This window comes from Cyprinus carpio, chromosome A24, assembly GCF_018340385.1.
Source record: "Cyprinus carpio isolate SPL01 chromosome A24, ASM1834038v1, whole genome shotgun sequence".
In the NCBI taxonomy this organism is placed as follows: Eukaryota; Metazoa; Chordata; class Actinopteri; order Cypriniformes; family Cyprinidae; genus Cyprinus; species Cyprinus carpio.
This window is the reverse complement of record NC_056595.1, coordinates 21,947,677-21,969,201: the sequence shown is the minus strand read 5'-3', so window position 1 is coordinate 21,969,201 and position 21,525 is coordinate 21,947,677. Positions and strand designations below refer to the sequence as shown.

The window sequence follows — 21,525 nt, the reverse complement described above, 5'->3', positions numbered from 1 at the left end:
TTAATGCTGATAAAAGCATAGGGTTCATTATATCTGGTACAGAAATCCAGTATTATGTTTTGTTTACATTACAAAACAATATTATGCAGTTATGTAATGTAAACCGTAAAATAAATTGTTAACACAAAACATGAGTCACAAATGTAAAATGTGCTCTTCATATCAAAAGTACTAAATTATTCAATCACATAATTACATTCATTCGTTTACAATGATAAGATGAGAAATGTTCATGTTTGAATAGGGGCGGAGGAAGTGAAAGGCGCTAAACTACACTTCCCATGATTCATTAGGGCAGAAACTCCATCTGTTAGCCAATCATCAGTCAGTATTCCAGCACATGGCCGTCTAGGTCAACTGGACATGAGTTCGCTCTGCTGAGCTAAACATTAGTGTTTTATATAGTCATTATGACGAAGACTGATACCAGACAGTTGTCCTCTGCAATAATATTCCACATTTAGCATTTTTCAAGATCCTGTGCGGCAGAATATACTCAGGTAGGTTTTGCTCAAAGTAGTCTCTCGTTACAGAATGTTGTTCCGGATCAACTGTGTTGTTTTGGTGCTAATCGGGAATCATTTATGGATAAATATAAGAGATCAGCTATTTTTCAACGCTTGTAGTTGCTGTAAATTATTAAAGTATTCAATGAAGTTCTCTCTGCATATGTGTGTGTATGAAATTCCTCTAAACTGTTATTTTTCTTTTTATTCTAAAATGTTTTTTATGTTTATTGGATTTTAATTAAAAGTTCCACGACTGAGACCAATATGTCTATTCTATTCGATTCTAATTATTAAGGTAATTTTTGTCATGTTTTACTGAATTAATTAAAATTTGTGTGATTGTAATTATGGTCATTTTTGTCACGTTTCATTGAATGCATGATACATATAAGAGCTATATTTTTTAAGATTATTTTTTATTTAAATTATTAATGTAATTTTTACCAGGTTTTATTGAATTAATCAAAATTTGTATCATTCTAATTATTACAGAAATTTTTCTCATTTTTTTAATTGAATTATTCTAATCAAAATTTGCATGATTCATATGAGAACTATATATTTATAGATTCTTTTTTATTTTAATTATTAGAGTAATTTTTGCCAGGTTTAATTTATACAGCAGGGTTTAATCAGTGTGCAAATTTCAAAATTCAGTGCTATTTCTGTTCTGTTCTTATTTCAAATCTCTTTGAAGATCAGAATTCTATTTGTCTCATAGCTCACTTCTCAAAAGAATAGAAATAAGGTAGAAAAATATGCATGTGGGTACTTACAAATTACAAGTGAAGTTGCAATATGTGCATATGTAAATAACAGTCCAAGATACATAATTGTAAATTTATTTAAATTTATTAATTCGACAGATTTTTATGCATATACATTGCATTCAAGATATACATTTTCATAAGTATCTCTTTATGGAACTGCATAAATAATGTGTTAATTTTAATCAGATTTGTATTATATCTTTCAGTGTCTAAGATCAGAAAGTCACTATCAGCTGTCAATCATGTCCATGTTCAGCACCGGTATCCTGGTGCTTACGTCTCCGTTGCACGTCCTCCCTCTCCGCATCGCCCCTGTCCTCACGTCTGCCGCCCAGGTGGTCGAGCGCACACTGTACGTCCATCTGCACCCCGGCCTCAACCTGAGCACAGGTGGGCAGGTGCGGCCCGTCTACATCCCGCCCCTCGTGGATCTCTGCACTCTCATCTCCCGCCTTTACAGCAATGCTGCTGACATTTGTGCTCACCTTGACGTCAGGGTGCTGCTCAGTAATGTCCGCGCCCAATCTGTGGCATTGAGCGGAAACAACGGTCCTTTTCCCACCCCACAGACGCTGTCCCACTCGCCAGAAGTAGTGCTCACAGACTTCCCCATCCAGGATTCAGGCCAGTCCTCGCTGGTCACCCAGTGCTTGCAGAAGTACGCAGGCCACTGTTACGTCTGCAAGCCGAGTCTCTCATCTGTGCTTTTGTACCCGCGACTAAAAGAAGTTGAGGAAGATGATCCTGATAGAGGAGGAAGTGGTGCACAACTTAAACCTTTAGAGACGTTCAGTGATGTGGTGGTTGGCGGCACTTTTGACCGTCTGCATGGGGCCCACAAGACCCTGCTGAATATTTCCTGTCTGATGGCCAACAGACGCTTTGTCATTGGTGTGTGTGACCAGGAACTACTAAAAAGTAAGTGGAGACCCTCTAGAAAGCTTTCCTTCATCGGAGCAGATTTGGAGAAATTTAGCATTTTAGCATCACTTGCTCACCAATGGATCCTCTGCAGTCAATGGGTGCCGTCAGAAAGAGAATGAGTCAAATCAGATAAAAACATTTAAGAAGTCTTAATGATGGATTTGTTTCTCACAAACACACAGCTTTAACTGATGGACTGGAGTGGTGTGGATTATTGTGATGTTTTTATCAGCTGTTTGGACTCTCATTCTGACGGCACCCATTCACTGCAGAGGATCCACTGGTGAACAAGTGATGACATGCTAATTCTGTTCAAAGCAGCTCTAAAAAAGCTTTAAAAGTTTATCTACGTAGTAGAGTTTGAGACGATTTGCCACCGTTGTTATCAACTGATAAACCGCTTGGAAATGTGTCAAAACAGTTTGGACTGCAAAAAAAATGGTCTGTAATTTCTTAAATGTGTTCTGCTTTTTGTGTAGATAAGGTCTTGAAGGAGTTGATAGAGCCGTATTATCAGCGTGTGCAGAAGCTCCAGGACTTTCTGAACGATGTAAAACCATCGCTCAAGTACGAAATCGTTCCTCTCTCCGACCCCTTCGGCCCATCCATAAGCGACCCTGAGCTGCAGTGCATTGTGGTCAGCGAGGAGACGAGGAAAGGGGGTGAAGCTGTCAACAGGAAGCGTGCGGAAAATGTGAGAAAGTTGTTTTTGGTTGTTATCCAGTGCCTATAAAAATCTTCATCGTTAGACCAGAGAACCACAGCCATACAGTAGTTCAAAGTGTATTCGCACACTTAAAAATATCTTAGCAAAACAAATATATACTATCATATAATATTTCATAATATTACAGCTTTTACTGTGTTTTTTTTTTTTTTTTTTTGATCAAATAAATTCATTATAATGCTTGTCTTTCTCGTGAAGTTTAATATGGAAATGTTTAATCCCCAGTAAGTCATAAACTAGACGTGTGTAATTATCCATGTGAATTCAGTGTGCTCGTGACCAAAGTGACCCCAGTGCGTTTGGACTTTGCTGTTGTGTATGTTTCACCATTTGTGGTCATTTATTTGTTCATAGTGTGAGATTAAGTGGTCTTTTCTGTGCAGGGATTGGCTGAACTGGTTCTGTACGAGATCCAGCTGTTGAAAGACGCCCATCATGCTGATATCGAGGAGGAGAAGATCAGTTCCTCCAGCCTGAGAACAAGATTGCTGGGCACGCTGCTCAAACATCCATCTGTACGAACATCCCGCATTCATTTATCTTAATTTATAGTACTTACAATCCACAATCACATAATGCACTTCATCGATTCATCCATACATCATGCATTTGTCCATAACTGTTATATTTATTTTTGTCTTTTTAAACATGACTGGCATATTTAACTAAGTGTTATTGGAAAGAAGACTTTTTCATGAGGACTTGGTTAATAGTATGTTCTTATTCAGGATGAATTGTTACATAGAAGACGTCTCTGGCAATTTTGCAGGGTTATGCACAAAAAACATTTGTTAAGCAAAAAGAGTGACACAACTTGTTGTCTCTTCCGTATCAATGGGTGTTCAGACATTCATTTAAAGAATCATGGCATTATGACTGCTGTGTAATTTAATGAAGACCATTCAGTCATGTGATGCATGATTTAGCTCAGCTGCTAGTGCTTTCTCTATTGCTGTTCTTTTTGAGATGATGTATTTATTCTTATAAAGTACCATTCAAAAGTTTGGGGTTGGTAAGATTTTTGTAATGTTTTGAAAGAAGCCTCTTCCACTCACCAAGGCTGCATTTATTTGATCAAAAACAGTAATATTGGGAAATATTATTATTATTTAAAGTAAATGCTTTTTATTTTATTATTTGGTAAAATGTAATTTATTCCTGTGATGTAAAGCTGAATTTTCAGCATCATTACTCCAGTCTTCAGTGTCACATGATCTTCAGAAATCATTCTAATATGCTGATTTGCTGCTCAAGAAACATTTCTGACTATTATCAATGTTGTAATAGAGTAAAGCTCTTAGTATTGGTTTAATTTGCTGTTCTTGTGTTTGCAGCCACAGGCAGATCTGCCTCTGGATCCGTACGTGATTGGTCTGACGGGCGGCAGCGGCTCGGGAAAGAGCTCTATAGCACACAGACTGGAGGCTCTTGGCGCCGTGAGGATTGACTGCGATCAGCTCGGTCACGAGGCCTACCTGCCGGGAACATCCGCCTATCATAAGGTCATCCAGGAGTTCAGCCCAGGTGCAGAGAGATTATGTTTATAGTCACCGAATGGATCTACGGTTATACTGACCTGCATTTTTTCCCTACAGAAAATGAAAAATCTCAGTTAAAAGTTTTTTTTTTGCCGTCAGATATTCTTAATGAGGATAAGACCATCAACAGACGAGTACTGGGTGGAAAAGTATTTGGTAACCAGGTAATTTAACTCAACAGATAAATATAATTGAATTCAGAACACATTTTCCATCCTGTTCACGTTGTATTTATGTGTGTGTTTGTTTTCCAGGAGCGTCTGAAAGCTCTGACAGATATTGTGTGGCCTGAGATTGCTCTGCTGGTGAAGAAAAGAATAAAACAAGCAAAAGAACAGGGTGAAGCATTTATCACTTTCATCCATGCTCTGTCTGAACTTTTTCTGTTTCAAGTGTGATTAATTCTCACTTGTTTTCAGGTAAGCATGTTTGCGTGGTGGATGCGGCCGTGTTGCTGGAGGCGGGATGGACGTATTTGGTACATGAGGTTTGGGTGGCCACCATCCCGGAGGAAGAGGTGCTAAAGCTTTGATATAGAGAGACATTTTTATTTTTAAACTGTGAGGTCGAAGGGCCTGAGACCATATTCAGGGATTTAAACATTAAAAAAAAAAAACAGCACAAAGCAACATGAAAACAGAACTTGATATAGATGAAATATTTCATTGTTTCATTTCATTGTGCATCTCTCTGCCCAATGCTTTTCTGTCACTTCTCTACTGTCCTTTCACATTAAATGCATTAACAAGCCCATAAATGTAACTTAAAAAAGCCAAACTTTTAAACGGTAGCATTAGTGACATTGATCATGTGACTTTTTGTCAGATTGAAGCTCAAGATTATTTTTCATCTTTTTACTCATATTAGATTATGCTGATAATATAAATTCACTAGTAATCACAGATTTTTGCATCCCACTGTATATGTAACAATATTAGGACATTTTAGGTGTGTTAACGCTCTCTCGGTCTCAGGCAGTGAAGCGTATAGTCCAGCGTGACGGTGTGAAGGAGGAAGACGCATTGAGGAGACTGAAGAGCCAGTGGACGAATGCAAAGCTGATTGAACATGCTAACGTAGTGCTGTGCACACTGTGGGAACCTGACGTTACTCAGAGACAGGTACACACGCCAGATCAGGAAAGACTCGATGGATGATGTGCTTTATTAACCTCAAAACATGCAGCTAATCATTAATGCATGCGTGTTTCCCCAGGTGTTGAAAGCCTGGAGTCTATTACAACAGCGGATTCAGAAGAGACAAGAAGAAATCAAATCTTCACCCTGAGACAATAGGAATACAACCAGTTTTCATAATTTAGTTGATCATTTCAGAAGCATAAATGAGCGACTGTTTAAGTCATGTACCGTTTGTTTCATCAAACACCTGTAATCTTCATAAGCAAATCAGCCAGTTCCACTTCTTATGCAGTAAAATAGAGTTGGATAGAAAACACCTTGAGCACTTTTAATAGATCTGCAATATACAGTTTACCATTTGTTCTTATGCCTGTTGTCAAATATTGTCATATTTGGTTGTTGCACTGCCATTTACTTTTTTTCCTGAATGCAGTGAAAGTTATTTTCAATGGAAAAAACTTTGACAAGGATTGTGGTGTAGATTATACATGCTCTGAAAGAGATAGTGCCTCCTGAAGACCAAAGTTAAAACTGAATGTCAGATTAACCCATAACAGGCCGACTAGTCAGGGATTTCAGGCAAATTTACAAAATGATTTTTGCTGTATTCATGGATTAGCCATTAAAAATAAAACCTCTTAATTTCATAAAACTTTAATACATTTATTCTTCATATATACATACACATGCATGTACAACAAATGTCATTTTAACATTTCTTTGTCTTAAATTAAGCAGAATCAAATCATGCCCAGGGGCTGCAGAAAAAAAAAAAAAAACTCAGTGCTCAGTCTTAATTAGTAAATGCATACAATTGTTCAAACCAGAGAAAAAAAAAATGATAGAAATTAAACTTGAAACTAACATTAAGATTGTGGAGTAAATTGTGACTTAAAGACTAACAATAGAACAATTCAGAAATTGTGAATTAAAACAGCTTCTAGGGACGTCAAACATGTGGATAGTTTAAAAGCACTTTTGTTTCTGCATCATTTTTGTACATGGTTCCAAACATTGTGTTTCGCTTTAGAAATCTGCCATTTGTCACACTTAACATCATAGATTTGATGTTCTAGAGTTGCACGGTGAGTCTGGCAGAACACAGTGCCTGCCCAAGGCTGTTGGACGCAAAGCATTTGTAAATCCCAGAATCCCCTGGTTGTACTTGAGCAAGAGTGAGTGTGCAAGAGCCGTTCTGATCATAATTAATCTGAACGCGTCCGTTCTTCTCCAGCGGCGCTTCATCAAACAGCCAAACCACATCAGGGTAAGGATATCCTGCAAACAGAAGTCATTTCAGTGAATAGTGGTCCAATAAAAACCCTACTTAAGACTTACACTGCAGGAGGATCTTGAAAAGATGCAGCAATTTTAAACAAATCACACTAGCCATGCATTCTCATTTCTGCAGGTTTGCAAAAGTGTCTGGTATCACCCGTTTTCAAAAACATTGAAAATGCTTTTTTGCCGAACACTGTAAGCAGTACTGTACCTTGTATTGTACAGGCCAGGTGCACCGTGGCTCCGCAGCTCTCAGTGAGGTCATGCAGGGCTCGATGGAAACATGGTTCACTCCACAACTGTTTTTCCAGAGATGCCACAGCTTGTTCGGCTTCTTTGCCCAGAGCATTTGCTGAAATAGTGACATCATAAGAGGGCATAATAATGGCTTTCTAAACACTGTAGCAGTTGGACAAACAGATTCTCACGTGTCTTACCATCTACAGAAATGGGAGAATGCGGTGCATCAAATTTGCTGCAGCGAACCATCCTTTTCAGCGCAAGCAGGGCTTTACCGGTTTTCTGCGACAGAACAGATGTGTGCATGATTTGTAGTTTTAAAAGAAAATTAGTATTTATGACCACCTGAAAAATCAAGAACCACCGGAGATGAACCACCGGAGATCTTGTTTCTAAAACAGCTGCAAGTAACTTTTTTAAATTCCATACCTTCCATTTCTGTCGGGCCAGGAACCTTCTTATCTTGTCTTTGTTAAGGGATTTGGCTGATCTGGAGTTGGAATCATCAAATAAAGCTATCCAGGGATGAGCTAATGCTTTCTCACATGATAGTCTTGTTCTAGGAGTGTAAAAATGGAATTTAAAAAAAAAAAAAAAAAAAACTCTAATGTTGTATGCAGATTGTGAGACTCATAACTTTTGCCATTTTTAATTTAACAACCATTTTGAATGACCGTTGACTGAAAATGATCAGTTGAATAAAAACGAGACTCAAATGAACAGGTTACAAAAAAAGTTAACAAATTCAGCTAAAACTGAAAATAAAAACTACAGACATTAAAGACCTAATAAAAAAAAAATGAAAACTGAAAATAAGAAAAAAAAAAAAAAAAAAAAAAAAAAAAAAGTATAATTATACTAAAATAACACTGTTACAGATCATTGGCTGAATATAGTAAAACATGCATGTGACCATGTGAATTTCTCAATTGACATTTCTTCATTCACCTCTTATCCTTCCTCAGGAGACTGCTGATGAAATCTTTGGCCTCAGTGATGTCATCAAAACTCTCAGGGTTAAAATCCCACTGCGCTGCAGTAACCAGAGCTAAGGTTTCGGCATCGCTGTTTCCCTGGAATGGAGACTCGCCACTCAGTCTGGGAAACGGTGGAAAAGAAAATTGAAAGTGCACATATTAGTAAATATAATAGAAATGGAGCTGGAGGCCATAAACTGCTTCATTCTAAGCCCTTACAGGATGTAGCAGATGACGCCAATGCTCCACATGTCAGTGGCCACATCTACAGGCTCATAATTGACCACCTCTGGGGCCACAAACTCCGGAGTCCCATGTAACACCATCAGATGTTTCCCAGGCTCTAAAATGGCAAAAACAAAATAATAATAATTATATTATATATAAAAAAAATTGTTTTATAGCTGAAAACACATTACAAAGACTGTGAACTACCTAGTAATGAACTGTGGAGTTAAACAGACCATTAAACTGTTTTGCTAGTGCATCTTTGAGTTCATGATTTTTAATGGACGGGGCTAAAATCACATCTCGGTGACGCACTGGAGCCACTGAGCATGGCCCCTCCCCTAACACTATAGTTAGTTACTACATCTTACAGTTTGCTAGCTAGCCATGCCTGTGTCATGTAAATGCATATTACCTGGTTGCGATTATTTACAAAACAGCTCGGTCTCCTTATTTAAGTTTCCTAAAAACAATGATACCAAGAAGAGGTGGATTCATTTTGTGAAGAGGCACCTTGATGGTGAGCCGAACATAAACACTAAATAGAGACAACTTGAAATCATATCATACCACACAACATTTATTCATTTTCATCGGGATTCACTAATAATCTGCTGTTACTGGTGAACGGCTATTACCATTTCCCGCCCCAGCCTTCATCCTCCCGTCCTGCCAACATCTGGTGCCATCGTCAGCAGTATGCACCCACCAATGAGTGTTGCATTGTGTGCTTATGCTTATGTAATTATAGTAGTGTTGCGAAGCCAGAGCTTCAGACTGACACTGACTGCAGAAGGTCTGGCCACTTTGAATAGCCAAGGACCGGACCACCCAATAGGCCACATGACTGACAGGTAAAGCAACAAATCACATTTCATACATTTTTCACGAGACGATTTCAGAGCAGATGAGGGAGAGGCACGACGATCACAGCTGTGCCTTGTTTACAAAAACCAGAGGTATGCGTGGAAACAGCTTGGGGGGGATCTCAGAGGGAGTTAGAGTTAAGCAGGCATACATTTGTATTTATTATAGTTTTAAAACTTATTTTAGAATCACTTCATGTATAGGCTAATGCATTAAAGTACCGTAATTTACACCATATTAAACAGAAAGATGGGTTGTTCTAGGAGACTGTGAGTGGTCCATTACTGATCAGCCAGGACTTCAATTCAGAAGTTTCAGAGGAAGAAATGGATCACTGTTATGCATCAACCACTGAGACAATACAAACTCTGCCGAGGAAGCAAAAGAGGACAGACGTGAAGCGAGAGAGAGACAGACTGAGGCAGAAAAACAGAATAAGCGTCGGCGAGGCCTATTCCAGATGGAAAGCGCTGAAGGTGGAGAAAGGCATGAAGAATGATGCGGAGGTTGCTTGTTATCTGCTGGACAGGTAAAGAACTAAATTATGTACACGCAGAGCTGGATAGATTACTAACAAATTGTAGTCCATTACTGATTGCAAATTACATGACAATTGTAGTTAGTAATGTAATGCGTTATATTACACATAGGTAATAATAATTTTTTATATTACTTTAAGATTACTTTCAACCCAACATGTTTATCACATTGATTTAAATAGTAAACATTTTGATCTTGTACCATATATTGATAAAAATGCAAAGAAAAAAAAACAGTGCATTAAACACTGAAACTGCAAATGTGGAGAAAACACTTCATATAATTGAAATGACTTTTGTCAGTCCAGTGGTCAAATGCTGTGTGGAGACTCTAATGGTCTTTGTGTGAACGTACACAAAACTGGAAGACTTTCTGAATGTGTACAAGCAGTGGGCTATTTTAGAAAGGAACATTTAAAAGATGGAGAGGAATTAGGGAGAAACAAGTTCTGAATAAATTCTGAATAGTCAGAACACACAGATTAACAAATAAATTGGTACAACATTCACAAGGTGGAAAGATATGACGGAGAAACCGTGAGTAATGATGCACAAGTTTCTGCTTTTCTGTTGGACAGGTAAGGGAATTAAAATGCAACAATTGTGTTATAAAAGCATAGGCAAAATGGGCTACACTTTACCCAAATATTAATTTAAGGTATGGACTGTGCCAAATAAGTTTGCTTAAAGTAAAAGAAAATTTTAAAATTATTATTCTTGTAATAAGTATGTCAATTTAACCTTTAACCATAATATTTCTCCACTCTGCTCTTTCTGCCAAGAGGGAGAAGAATGCATTTCACATTTATTCCATTTCTGTTATTATTCTAAACAATTATGGCTTCAATTATCAACTCTGTAGTATTTCCAGCAGTAAGGCTCCTTTCCATTCTGATATTTCTGACAATGAGTTCAATGTCATAAACTCAAAAAGAATAATCAAAAAAAAAAAAAAAAAAAAAAAAAAAAAAAACCTAACATTTAAAACCAGCTGCAAAATATTTGCTTCTGTTCTACATGGTCTCATATTATAGAACGGTTTAAGTAAATTATAAATTAGTTAATTTTCCCCCCTCTCTCTCCTCTGTATTCCCCCATATGTTCCATGTCCTGTATTTGTTATTGTATTGAATTAGATTTGTGCAATAAATAAAAAAGGGAATTTGTCTGAGAGACGGTCATGCTGCTCCACGTCGACAAATGGCAGTGCTGGTATTCGCACTTAAAGCTCACGAAGAGCGAGAGAACTACTGAAAGCTCTTTACAGCTACTCGATTAAATGATTGCGTTTTAATAGACGTGAGCTGAATTACTAAGCGAGTACATTAAAATATTCTTACTGACAAAAACAACATTATATGCTTGCTGTAGTGAATGGGGGTCTGTTTAAGTGAGGCGGGTCGGATTTGGTAGGAAACCGCGCGTTTACGTGATTACGTCACGTCCGTAAACACAAAGTCAGGCGCGTAGGGTTGTGTTAGCGGATTAGCGGTTACAGTAAGTGTAGGTAATTTTACGAAACAGTCAGCTAGTCATCACGGATTATGGCTCGTTCTAAACGGAAACCGTCACCTCGAGCCGCACAGAGTCTGCTAGCGAAACGGGAAAGCAGTAGAGTTCGCGGCAACACTAGAATCGATCTCGGCAGAGCGTTCGAGCGGTGGACGCAGTTCCGAGATCTGAAGGGGTTTCAGAGCGACCCAGAGCTGGCTTTCTTCTTGCTGGACAGGTTAGAGATTTTAGTTGCGGGATGGATACCAAGGACTATGTAGATACCTCGCAAATGTTATCAGTTTCGTATGACCTTTTGGTAACCATGGCTACACATCAAGCAGTATGGCGCCAGCTTACGTAAAACAAAACAAAAGTTTCCACTAAGAAACTGCCAAACATTTCACAATTAACTTAGCTAAAAAGAAATAGCTAAAGTTAAACAAGTAACTTTAAAGAAACTAAATTTGCGTTTTCTTGCAAAACGTACACGTGTGACCATTTAGAACTTTGAAAAATATATATTTTTTTAAAGAAATGTATTTTGTGGGTCGGGAAGGCGTAGTTCAGAGTTCACGTTTTCACATTTTCGTTTATTAGGTTTGTGGTGAACATCTTTCACAAGACAATTCCAGTGAACCTCAGAGAAAGAGAGGATCAACATCTGCACTGAAATCTGAGGTTTGTAACTGAGGTGCATTCAGATAAATTGGGGCACTTTGCTGTTGAGATGAATGTGGAAATATATAAACTGGGGGTTATATAGAAAATATTGCACTAGCAAAATGGACGGTTTGTTGGGTCAGTCAACCTATGCCACACTCTTTAAAGGTTATTTGCAATAGTTAACTAACTCACGTCAAACTGTTAGATCTTATATGCATTTGGTTTACACTGCATCTGATACAACAGTCTCAAACATGAATTGTCTTCAATTGATTCCCCTCAGCCTAGTCCAGATCTCCAGTCCACGAATGTTGAGGTCCTTGAGATCTGCTACGACGTCCCTCCCCTATTGCTATATCAGCCGGTGAGTGCTCACATATGCTAGTTTTGTGACCAGGTTGTGCCATTATTGCATTGGTTTGCAATGCAGCAATTAATTTAGTGCAACATTTAAATTCCAGCAAACAATTTGGCTCCAACTGTTTGACACTCAACTCCAACTTTGTAGTTATTTTCAACCATATATGTATGGTGTTTTAGAATCTATAAACATTTTCAAATTTCTATGTTTTGGCAAAATTTCAACAAATGTAGTCATGCCTATATTTGGAAAATCTTGTGAATCTCATTTTTCACATTTAGAATTAGAATGTGAACCAAAAGATTTGTAAATCTAGTCTGTTTTTAAAATGCACACTTGATTCAGAACTAAAATCAGACTAATCAGATGAGCCACATACAAAATTTAAAATGATAAATGTACAACATCTGACCGCTCATCATTAGAAGTTTATATTAAATATAAAGTTGTGGTGACTACTGCATTATAACTTGCATGCGTCACCATTTTCTGCCATGTAGGATAAACAAGCACAGCCTGAACGACTAATAGAGGATTCAGACCCAGATGTCAGGATGGGTTACAGTGCGGAACAATACTGTATGATGGAGCAGAGTTCATCTTCAAGCACAACTACAGAGGAAGACCACGCAGTGCTCTGGGAGGAAAGAAAGGTTGGTAAAAATAGGACAGTTGAGTGGAAAGTTTGGAAAATGCCTACAGTGGAATCAGTGTATGCTGGACATTTGTTAGCTGCTTTTCCTTCACCATTCTCTTAAACTTTTTCTATTAAAATGTTAGTTTTGCAAAGAAATGCACACCAGGGTAATTTGTCTATGAAAATATTTAAGCAATAAGTAAACCTTTAGATCAAAACGGTGTTTAGGATCAGCAATTCACTCAATTGTGACCAAACTGCTTACTGATTATTTTCTGTCTTGTAGGAGGAACTCGCACAGACTGCCCTGCGATTGGAGGAACGCTTAAATGCCATGAGATCTTTGTCTGATATAGCATCTGATCCCATTTCAATGACAAGAGGAATAGTAGATCAGAAGGAAAGAAAATGGGTGGTCAACAAATCCAGTTTGACGGGACTGTTCAGAGCCTGCCATCAGTGTGGAGAGCCGGTTCAGGAGTTTAAAACGTTAACATCCGGGAGTCTGATTCGGATTCAGTGGGAATGCTCAAAGGGACATCTCATGTGGCTCTTCCCCAACCATAACCCAACATAACACAGACAGGGATGAACGTACTGCAGTGCATCTCGATTTGTTCAAAATGTGAATATAAGAGAAATAAAGTTTCTATGCAGAATTACAAAATTGGGGATTTTTTTTTTACTTATATTTCAGAGTTTCTGCGGGTCCCAAGTCTTCAATTTAGTTTATCAAATTTAAGGCCATAAAGGCCTAGTGTCACAGACAGGACTAGACCATTGTTGAATTAGGACACAAGTAACTTATTAATGTATCTTAAGTAGTTTCTAGTGTGCATATTAAAACAAACCAATGGCACTGATTTTAAGATGCGTCATTTTAAGATGTGCAAGTTTCTTTCAGTTAAAACAGCCCAGACATGCATTTTTGTCTGATAAGCTTGAGCCTTAACTGTGAAATCAAGGGGGAAAAAAGGCTGAAATGGTACAAGAGTCTTAATTTAAGAGGTTTTAAATTTGGGGACGGAAAGACAAGAACTGCAATATGGCTTAACTTGACTATAATGTTTCCCCAGGCGCCGCAGCATAAATGGCTGCCCACTGCTCCGTGTGTGTGTGCCCTTTAATGGGTTAAATGCAGAGCACGAATTCAGAGTATGGGTCACCATATTTGGCTGTACGTTACTTTCATAGAGCTTAAAAAAAAAGCTCTGATTTTGTTTAGTCAACATGCACGATTCAGTTATTTGTGCAGGTCTTAAGAAAGGTCTTAAAGGTCTCAAATTTGAGCGTAAATATCCTGTGGATACCCTGTTTTGGTACTTTAACTCGAATTGTTTGACTCACTCTGGGGTAAAGATAAAAATGAATCACTCACCCAGTTTGCTGGCCAATCCAAAGTCAATGATCTTGATGAGCGTCCCAGCGCTGTTCACACAGACAATGTTCTCTGGTTTCAGGTCGAGGTGAACAATGCGTTTGCTATGAATATACTGGATTCCTTCCAGGATCTGACGCATGTAGTTCACACTGTTGGGTTCGGTGTGATCGAAATTCTCATCTACTATCCGTTCAAACAACTCCCCACCTGCAATACTTTAACAAGGCCGAACAGTTACAGGTTAGAAATGCACGTTGGCTTCATTTGTACACAAGCTTTGATTTGAAAGCTTAAACATTTTAGCTTTCAAAAAGAGTTTTCAAACAAACTTCGACCACTTCGAAATTCTAAAATGTAAATTCTAAATCTGAAAACGTTCATGATATGAGCATTCTAGCCATTAAATTAAATGCATTTTCCAATATTTTAATATTTCCCTCAACATCAAATTTTAAATAAAATTGAATGTTAATGGAGAAGAGAAGTACATGCATAACAGTTCCAGATAACACTTAAATGTTTAGATAGTGTGTGTATATTTGAAAAAGCCATCTCGTGTGTCACTTTAAAAAAACAAATAGATTACTAAGATTTTCAACTCACTACTCCAGAATCATGACAATCTCTGACGGGGTGTCGTAGGCTGCGAGACACTGCACCAGCTTCGGGTGGTGTATTTCTTTCATCAGCTTGATTTCTTGACGTGCTGCGGTTTTCTCTCTGGAGACACGGGCCCGGTAGAATTTCCCAGCACACACCCGACCCGTCTGCTTATGGGTCATCCTGTACACCTCCCCAAACTTCCCCCTGCGGAGGTATAAGATGATCGTTTAAGATAAAGATCAGTTTTAGACCTGATTTTATGAATAGACTAATACCCACACTCCTAGTTTTTCATGGACTTGATAATGATCCCTGGCTTTGTGTGTGGTGTCAGGCACAACCTCCACATACGAGGTCACTTCCTGTAGTGGCTCACCTGTAACATTAATCTGGCTTTAATTTCTTGTTTGAGCAACACTAACTTCAAAAAGAAACACTAGCATTCTTACTGCACTGTATATACTTAATACTGCCTAAATAAGTCATATATAAAAGTTTTTTTTACACAATATTTAAGCTTCATATTAAAAACATGATTTTTTTTTTATAACAGATGTATATGCATTTTGCATGTATTTAAATGGTTTAAAAGTTGGCATCTGTCTACCTGCAGTGTTCATCTTAATGCAGTCTGACTCCTCACTGGGATCACTGACTCCTGCTGCGTTGTAGGCTCGTACTCTGAAGTGATACTGTCCCTGCGGGTCCAGACCAGAGCGGACCCGGTACGAGGTGTTCGGACACTGGTTAATGAGTTCAGTCCAGTCACTGGGTTCAGATCGGTCCAGCCTCTGAAACTCAACCACGTAACCTGTGATGGCAGAACCTCCGTCAAAACAAGGCCCAGACCAGGACAGAACCAGAGATGTGTGGGTCAGCTGGGACACGAACGGACACGAGGCTGGAGGGTCTGGACGATCTGGGGAGAAACAAGGTTATTTGGAACAAAAAAAAAAGGTTATATAAAATGGAGTTATATATATATATATATATATAATTTTTTTTTATTAAAAAAATTATAGGGGAAAAATATTACATGGGGAAAAACATTATACACATATACATATATACACAAACAAAAGTGTACATACTTCTAAAATGTAAAAAATAAAAATTCCAGTTTCAGAAATATGAAAAAATACATAACTAGCACAATGTCTATAACTTAAATTTAAAATGCCAAAAAAAACTTGATAAAGCATAAAAATAAATAAATGCACACCAAAATAAAAATGATAAAAAAGCCACACCACATTTCTAAAATGATTTTAAAAATATAAATTCAAAATATATATATATATATATATATATATATATATATATATATATATATATATATATATATATATATATATATATATATATACACACACATTTTAAAATTAAAAATAAGTACATAATTTCTAAATCTTGACCTAGAATTAAAACTGAAAATGGAAAAAAAAAGCCAATTCAAATATTAATATATTTAAAAAATATTAATAAATTAAAACTGTATATAACTTCTACTAAAATAACACATGAGAACAAAAAGGTAATTTGATTACTGGCAGTCATGCCATCACCATAGATATATACTGACTACACACTAAAGAACAGGTTAAGGACTAAAGCAATCTAGATTTGAAAGTTCTCACCAATGACTCGGAGGCTTATGGTCCAGTGAGCGGTTCCTCCTCGGTTACAAACAAAAAGAGAATAACTTCCCACATCCACAGGAAGAACTTCAGACAGAACCAGGGTGCTGCTACTGCTGGTGTTCGTCACACACACTCGCGGTCCTTCGAACACAACCTAATGAGAAACAGGCACACTGAAAATATCAAACAAGCTTTTTTTTCCCCTCCCCAGTTCTGTTCATCTCTGCTCAATGATTTTCAAATAAACTGGTGTGTTGTGGTGGATTCTCAAGTTCACACAGGTGTGCTACCAGAGGAACCACAGGTGTGGAGAATCACATCCATTAAATACATGTTCCACTTCACAAACTGCTCAGACCTTTTCACTGTCACGAATCCAGCAGGAAGCCACAGGCCCAGAGCTTCTGAAGCGGCAGTGCAGTCGAGCGGTTCCTCCAACACCAACCACAACCTGCTTCTGGGGATCCAAAAACTCAGCTACTGCAGCTGGAAAACAGAAGGAGAGTCTACTGACACACAGACTGAAGTAGTTCTGGTTTTTAAACCACAATGTAGATACTCCATATTCACAAGTACCTCATTTCTCTTGTAAGAACACACTGATTGTGGCCTAACCTTAAATGGCTAGTAACACGTTAACATCTAACTGAAGGCAAAACTGAAAAACTCCTTAAATCAGAAATCACACACTCCTGAACTATAGCTGGCTGTGTTATTGAGTGTGACGTCTGCAGTGAAACACACATTAAACTCATGAACTTGAACAAGACATGTACATATAGATATCAGTCATGTGACTTGCAATGGGGGTAATTAAATCTGGCACATAATTGACTAGTTAGACACAGAAGGCTTGTGTGATTGGCTACAGGCATAATGAGACCATCTGAATGCAATTTATAGAAATCCGTTTCCAAACCCACATTCTACCCTACATTAACATTTAATTGTGATATATATATATTTAAAGGCATCAGAAGTACATAAATATAAGACAAATAAATAACTGATACATCCTTATTGTTCATTAACATATTTTATTATTCTATTCTATTTTATAAGTCAGTAGTGACACTAGTGTGATTTATATATATATATATATATACACACACACACACATTACAGGTACATGTTAAAATAATATTGATTTCATCTTTTCTTTCTGTGTTTATATAAGATATTAATATTTTTATTCAGCAAGGATACATTGAATTGATCAAGAGACAGTAAAAACATTTTTAATGTTAAAAGAGATTTTCTTTTGAACTTTTTATTCATCAATGAATCCTCATCAGTAAGCAGTACACATTATTGACAATAATCCGAAATCTTAGAATAAATCAGCATATTAGAATGATTTCTGAAGGATCATGTGACACTGAAGACTGGAGTAACGATGCTGAAAATTCAGCTTTGTATAAAAAAAAATTTACATTTTAAATCATATTCAAATAGAAAACATTTATTTTAAATCCTTATAATATTTCACAATATTACTGTATTTTTGATCAAATAATGCAGACTTGGAGCATAAGAGACTTGCAAAAAGTTTAAAGATGATGATGATGATGAAGTTTAAAAACGGTTTAAAGATGATTCATCTATGGGAATTAGTAAAGTGTAGAAATATCTCTCACCTGATTCTCCTGATTTCTGACAGCTCTGCTCTCTGTTCATTGGCTTGAATCCATTCTCTGTTCTCCTCGGCACATCCAGCGGAGTCTGCAATGCGGCTGAAGTCTTCAGGTCAAACTTGAATGTTGAAATGTAGGTTTTCTTTTGACCCTTTTTAATAAAGGCCATTTTTATACTGCGATTAATCAATTTCAATACTCTTTGTTTCTTCCTCTTCTCAACTTCTTTCAGATATGCATGTCTCCTTCTATTTCTCTCACTGCTTCATTCAGCAGCAGTCTCGTTCTACTTCATGTCACAGGAAACAGCAGATGTCATCGGGTCGATCATAGGTTTGAGAGGGAAAGGTATGAGTTAAGCTCACATAGATGAAGTGGGCAGGGCTTCCACACATGGCTTGTCACCGAAAACCAAATGCAAAAAGGAAATAATAAACACAGTTTCCATTAAAATATGCACAGATGTGTTGGTCTCACAGACAGAAATCTATGTAGAGATAAAACTATATCCAAACTTTGCAGACATTAAAACTGTTTTCTCTGCTCATGGGTGCATGACATATATAATGTGGATGAGCCTGTCGGGCTATTTGGGATTAGTTTGGTTGCTTTGGCCTGATGTAAATCTCATATTTTTCAAGATTTGCATATATTTGTAGTAGTCTACTCTATATATTATAGATGCATCTTGCATTTCAGGCCACCATATGTCACAAAGAAGCAACGTATACATATTATGCATTAGTTTGTGTGTGTGTGTGTTAATTGTCAAATCAATGCAATGTCTTATAAACATAAAATGCTTCATTCCAAAGGAATTAGTGCTAGGGATTTAAATGCCTTTAAGTATCTTTTTGTGGTATTAGTCATTAGTCAATAATTTGAGTAAGTTCAGAACTGGATATGGGCATTGTTAAAGTATTATTGTTATCATTGCTCAGATATTATAGTTATGGAGTCTTATGGAATTCTGTTATGTTACATATTATCTAAATTGTTACTTCTAAAAATTCTTTGGACAAATAATAATACATTTAAGAGTATAGAGCTATATGTCTCAATTTTTGCTCTATTTTGTCTATGGGAGAAACAACTGAGATCTAATTAGTGAAACTGTTATTTGAGTAAGACAATGTAAAAGTCACAGGATTTCTAGAAAGCATAATAACATAAACAGAGTAATTAAAGTTATTAGCTGAAATATGCAGTTTTAAAGAGTGAAGATGAGACAGGCTGTAATCTGATTACACACAAACACACTGTCCTACTAGGAATTTTTTTTGTCATGGGAAAATATCACACATATGCAGATACATAATCAACTGTACACATTCTCAGGCATGCATACATGTTTGAGGAAAGGGGAACAAAGTAGAAATTGATGGAATTATGGGACATAGTTATACAACTTGTCCCTATACAAGCCCCTAAATATAGTGTTTTGCAAGTTTCAAGGTTGTTTTTTGGAAATAGTCTTAGGGGCATAACAGTTATATGCAAATATATCGAATATATTTCATGCATCCAAGACAACATTTTTTTCTAAAGTTTTAAGTGGATATATACTATAGTATAGTATTGTGTAGAATAAGGTTAAGGGTTAAATGCGATGCATTAGACCTACTTTTCTATGTATTGTTTTTAAAACATCTGACATGAAGGATGTGCATTTCATGTTGACAGAATGAAGAGTACCAGACGAATCAGCAAAAAATCTTTTCTATTGACGTTCTGGTCTGTTTTTGTTTACATGTTCTCCAATTTCAGCGCTGGGAATGACAGATTCTCCATCATGAGATAAACCAAAATTATGATGATATTAATTATTATTATTGATAGAAATTTGATATGAAATATAAAATTATCAAACATAATTTCATTATGAAGTACAAAAACAATTTTAAGATGTGACTAATACTGACCAGTGCTATTTTAGCATTATTTAGACACTATTAGTTTTTTCTCTCTTTTTTAAATGTCTATATTAATGTCTATTTTTTAAATGCATCATGTGAAAATAAATGTTGCAACTAGCTGAGATGAATTAAGTTTTAGTTTTTTTTATATTTGATTTTATTTCAGTTAAAGTTTTAAGTATTATTTTAAGTAACTTTTTTTTTTTTTACTTAAACTTGATGTAGACCTTTGGAATTACCTTTTTACGGATAATATGTTGTGGGATTACAAATTGATAAAATGTTATATCTAGGTTCCAATGTAATAGTATATAAAGTACAAAAGTTATGTACACTGTGTATTACATTTTGAGGTAAAGATGATGACATTCTAAGAAGATCAAGTCAAGCAGCCCAGGGTTCTGAGACAGTAACCTTTTGTCTTCATGTCAGGCTGATTGGATTTAGCGTTTATTGGATTAGAGTAACGTGGTATATATATATATATATATATGCTACTATGCTACTAAATATTATAAGGACTAAAACTTGTCTCAAAAGTCAGGGTTTTAAAGAAGCTGTAAGTTCTTTGAAATATCATTTCAAAAACATTATGATGATAAACTGATTTCTAATAAGGCATATGGCTTTTGTTTCTTTCCCGCGCTCCCCCCAAAACGTCTGTTATGGGCAGTGTTACCAAGTCTAGGGTTTTCACGTGGAATTGGGCTACTTTAACACTGTTGCCACGGGTTGTTTTACATGTCCACAAGTTGAAGGGACCTCAATAATGTGATATTTAATGTGAATTTTACCCCCTTCAAACCACGATTGGGCTAGTTTTGAGTAGCAATTGGGCGGGTTTTGTTGTGAAAACCTGGCAACCAAGTTCTGATCAAATTTTGGGGTGAACTATTCCTTTAAACTGTATTTAGTGCAAGAACAAGAAGGTCAAGAAAGAAGAACAAAGCATGCCATTCAGCAGTTTAATTTAATCTTTACCTGATTATACAAAAGATCTCAAAAGCCACAAATCTAGTAGGGCTGGGCGATATATCACATGCGACTGCCACACGGTTCCCTGATTAGCGCTAAATCTCCATCACCTGCTTTCAAATGGAGAGGCTTTTAATAGACAGAGCCGTAGTTCACTGACAAGCTACGCAATATCGCGTTCATTATCGAAGGCAATTCATCTGCGATAATGAACACAATATTGCGTAGCTTGTCAGTGAGCTACGGCTCTGTCTATTAAGTTCCACTCCATTTGAAAGCAGGTGATGGTGATTTAGCGCTAATCAGGGAACTGGCTTTACTGACGAAATGCGCGTGACAATCGCATGCGTTATAGCCTATCGCCCAGCCCTAAAATATACAATAGTCATCTTAGCAGTAAAATGATTTCACATAAAAACCCAGGCTGTCATTTTTATGATGAACAGACTGGATCAATGTCTTAAGTTCTGCTCATTACTGAA

The 21,525-nt window shown here is 36.9% G+C and overlaps 3 protein-coding genes across 3 annotated transcripts; 2 read left to right on the top strand and 1 right to left on the bottom strand.

Moving 5' to 3' along the window:
* The first annotated feature begins 310 nt into the window (after positions 1–310).
* On the top strand, positions 311–6,259 carry LOC109049463 (bifunctional coenzyme A synthase-like). Its single transcript, XM_042714680.1, has 10 exons — positions 311–500; positions 1,486–2,197; positions 2,683–2,897; positions 3,314–3,445; positions 4,265–4,454; positions 4,568–4,632; positions 4,723–4,807; positions 4,888–4,985; positions 5,443–5,589; positions 5,684–6,259. Exons 2-10 carry the CDS (start codon positions 1,522–1,524, stop codon positions 5,753–5,755), a joined length of 1,680 nt encoding a protein of 559 aa, XP_042570614.1. The 5' UTR covers positions 311–500; positions 1,486–1,521; the 3' UTR covers positions 5,756–6,259.
* Positions 6,246–17,287, bottom strand: LOC109049205 (myosin light chain kinase, smooth muscle-like). Its single transcript, XM_042714675.1, has 13 exons — positions 17,095–17,287; positions 16,877–17,024; positions 16,516–16,672; positions 15,486–15,797; positions 15,158–15,254; positions 14,879–15,082; positions 14,273–14,490; positions 8,325–8,448; positions 8,077–8,226; positions 7,558–7,687; positions 7,326–7,410; positions 7,100–7,240; positions 6,246–6,885 (listed from the first exon to the last, which is right to left on the bottom strand). The coding sequence occupies exons 1-13, from the start codon at positions 17,097–17,099 to the stop codon at positions 6,680–6,682; spliced, it is 1,977 nt and encodes a 658-aa protein (XP_042570609.1). The 5' UTR covers positions 17,100–17,287; the 3' UTR covers positions 6,246–6,679.
* On the top strand, positions 10,988–13,684 carry LOC109049206. Its single transcript, XM_042714686.1, has 5 exons — positions 10,988–11,469; positions 11,831–11,911; positions 12,180–12,260; positions 12,758–12,910; positions 13,181–13,684. The coding sequence occupies exons 1-5, from the start codon at positions 11,284–11,286 to the stop codon at positions 13,469–13,471; spliced, it is 792 nt and encodes a 263-aa protein (XP_042570620.1). The 5' UTR covers positions 10,988–11,283; the 3' UTR covers positions 13,472–13,684.
* Positions 17,288–21,525: the final 4,238 nt, after the last annotated feature.